Source organism: Cervus canadensis, chromosome 27 (assembly GCF_019320065.1).
Source record: "Cervus canadensis isolate Bull #8, Minnesota chromosome 27, ASM1932006v1, whole genome shotgun sequence".
Taxonomy (NCBI): domain Eukaryota; kingdom Metazoa; phylum Chordata; class Mammalia; order Artiodactyla; family Cervidae; genus Cervus; species Cervus canadensis.
In genome coordinates, this window is record NC_057412.1 from 38,726,711 (window position 1) to 38,729,930 (window position 3,220).

The 3,220-nt window shown below is 37.4% G+C and overlaps 1 protein-coding gene across 1 annotated transcript; it reads left to right on the top strand.

Annotated features, from left to right (window-relative positions):
* The first annotated feature begins 1,966 nt into the window (after window positions 1–1,966).
* LOC122428856 (olfactory receptor 5H2-like) lies at window positions 1,967–2,905 on the top strand. Its single transcript, XM_043448993.1, has one exon. It carries the CDS (start codon window positions 1,976–1,978, stop codon window positions 2,903–2,905), a length of 930 nt encoding a protein of 309 aa, XP_043304928.1. The 5' UTR covers window positions 1,967–1,975.
* Window positions 2,906–3,220: the final 315 nt, after the last annotated feature.

The window sequence follows — 3,220 nt, forward strand, 5'->3', positions numbered from 1 at the left end:
TAAGCTATCCCATGTGGATAATCAGAGGATGCTCTCTATAACAAGTGGCCAAAGCATCTAAGTTCTCAAATTCAATTTTGATGACCATCTGCCCATTACAAAGTATCCTCTCTCTCCTTCACTGACCACTCCTTCCAAACCTAACATGTCACTAAGTCCTAGTGACTCTATATTCTGATTTATCTTGATCTATCTCTTTGCCTTTTTCATCAATCCTAATAACATATTACACACTGATTGTGCCAAAGCCTAAACTGTGGAAAATTCTGAAAGAGATGGGAATACCAGACCACCTGACCTGCCTCTTGAGAAACCTTATGCAGGTCATGAAGCAACAGTTACAACTGGACATGGAACAACAGACTGGTTCTAAATAGGAAAAGGAATACGTCAAGGCTGTATATGGTCACCCTGCTTATTTAACCTATATGCAGAGTACATCATGAGAAATGCTGGGCTGGAAGAAGCACAAGCTGAAATCAAGATTGCTGGGAGAAATATCAATAACCTCAGATATGCAGATGACACCACCCTTATGGAAGAAAGTGAACAGGAACTAAAAAGCCTCTTGATGAAAGTGAAAGAAGAGAGTGAAAAAGTTGGCTTAAAGCTCGACATTCAGAAAACTAAGATCATGGCATCTGGTCCCATCACTTCATGGGAAATAGATGGGGACACAGTGGAAACAGTGTCAGACTTTATTTTTTGGGGCTCCAAAATCACTGCAGATGGTGATTGCAGCCATGAAATTAAAAGACACTTACTCCTTGGAAGGAAAGTTATGACCAACCTAGATAGCATATTAAAAAGCAGAGTTGGACTGTGAAGAAAGTTGAGCACCGAAAAATTGATGCTTTTTTTTTCTCCAACTAATAAAAATAAATGAAAAAAAAAATTGATGCTTTTGAACTGTGGTGTTGGAGAAGACTCTTGAGAGTCCCTTGGACTGCAAGGAGATCCAACCAGTCCATCCTAAAGGAGATCAGTCCTGGTGTTCATTGGAAGGACTGATGTTGAAGTTGAAGCTCCAATACTTTGGCCACCTCATGTGAAGAGTTGACTCATTGGAAAAGACCCTGATGCTGGGAGGGATTGGGGGCAGGAGGAGAAGGGGACAACAGAGGATGAGATGGCTGGATGGCATCACCGACTCGATGGACAAGAGTTTGAGTAAACTCCGGGAGCTGGTGATGGACAGGGAGGCCCGGCGTGCTGCAGTTCATGGGGTCGCAAAGAGTCGGACACGACTGAGCAACTGAACTGAACTGAATAACTTCACATGCATTTGAATCAAATAGAGAGCATTTTGTAAATACAGATTATTAGACTTCATTCTTATTCCCACTGAATCAGTGTCTACAATAATACCTCATCATTTGTATTTTTACAGAAATTTCCCCCAGACAATTCTGATGTGTATTCTGGTTTGGAAAACACCAGACAAGAGTATCAGCTTCCTAATTATTGTTGCTAATTCTGCTTTTCCCTCTCTGCAGAGTATTTTTTACATTACCAAACATTTAATTTAAAAAATATCTTGCCATGAATTTCCTAGTCCTAAAACTTTTCAATGCATACCTACTGCCCAAGAAATAAAGTTCAAGATCCTTCAAATGGCATTAAAATCACTCTATAATTCAAACTTCTTTCCCCTCAACCCTCATCCAAGTCCCAGATGTGGAATGTTTCTAACACACAGAAGTATCCTTATAAATTTAGCTCATTTTACAATGTCTGTCCTTTCTTCTACGTCTTTTAATTCCTGCACATTTTTTGAACTGAAATACTTACATTTTCCATTATGCCAATTCCTCAGATTATTTTTCATTGTCATGATAGTAGTGAATAAAATTAATGGCATTCTGACAAGTGCATGGTTTTATTTCAACTACTTATTCCAATATTTTTATATAATCTTAATGAATGTTCCTTTTACATTTACTGCATTTCATTTTAGGGGCTATCCAGTAACAACATGGATACCAAAAATGCAACATCACTGACAGAATTCGTTCTCACAGGACTTACATATCAACCAGATTGGCATATTCACCTGTTCCTGACATTCCTGATAATATATCTCATCACCACTGTAGGAAACCTTGGACTAATTGCTCTCATCTATAATGACCCTCACCTTCACATCCCCATGTACTTATTTCTTGGGAGTTTAGCCTTTGTGGATGCTTGGATCTCATCTACTGTGACTCCTAAGATGCTCGTCAACTTCCTGGCCAAGAGGAAGATGATTTCTCTCTCTGAATGCATAACACAGTTGTTTTCCTTTGCATTCAGCGCAACCACGGAATGTTTCCTCTTGGCAACAATGGCGTTTGATCGGTATGTGGCCATATGCAAACCATTGCTTTATTCAGTGATTATGACCAATAGATTATGCATCCGACTATCAGTCTTATCATTTGTAGGTGGCCTTATTCATTCCATAATTCATATAGGTTTCTTATTCAGATTAACCTTCTGTAAGTCTAACATAATACACCACTTTTACTGTGACATCATGCCACTGTTTAAGATTTCTTGTACTGACCCTTCAATCAATGTTCTGATGGTATTTATTTTCTCAGGGTCAATACAAGTGTTCACCATTCTTACTGTTCTTGTCTCTTATATACTTGTTCTCTTCACAATCTTAAAAAATAAATCCATACAAGGCATAAGGAAGGCCTTCTCCACCTGTGGAGCCCACCTCCTGTCTGTCTCTTTATATTATGGGCCCCTCCTCTTCAGGTATGTGCATCCTGGTTCTGAACAAACAGATGCTCAAGATATGATGGACTCTCTATTTTACACTGTTATAATCCCTTTGTTAAATCCAATCATCTATAGCCTGAGAAATAAGAAAGTCATAGACTCACTGACAAAAGTGTTAAAGAGAAATGTTTAGATTTCATAATTTTATTTGTAGTCTTTTTTTTAAATTAAAATCATCACATGATTGTAAAGATTAGACATGTCTCTATTTTGGTTAGTGTTCCAAGCTTCTTGTGTTTATAACTGCCTTTGTTTTCTAAGGTGTTATGACTTAAAGTGTTAGCACTAATATACTCCTTAAAATATTTGTATATGTTGTTCAAAAATACAAAGAACTTTAAACAAGTATTTATGTCATGCTATAATAATTGAAGCAGAATACAAATTAAAACACTTTAGTGCTTAAATGTTCTTTAATACAGTTTCATAAAGTCATTAAGCATTGAAG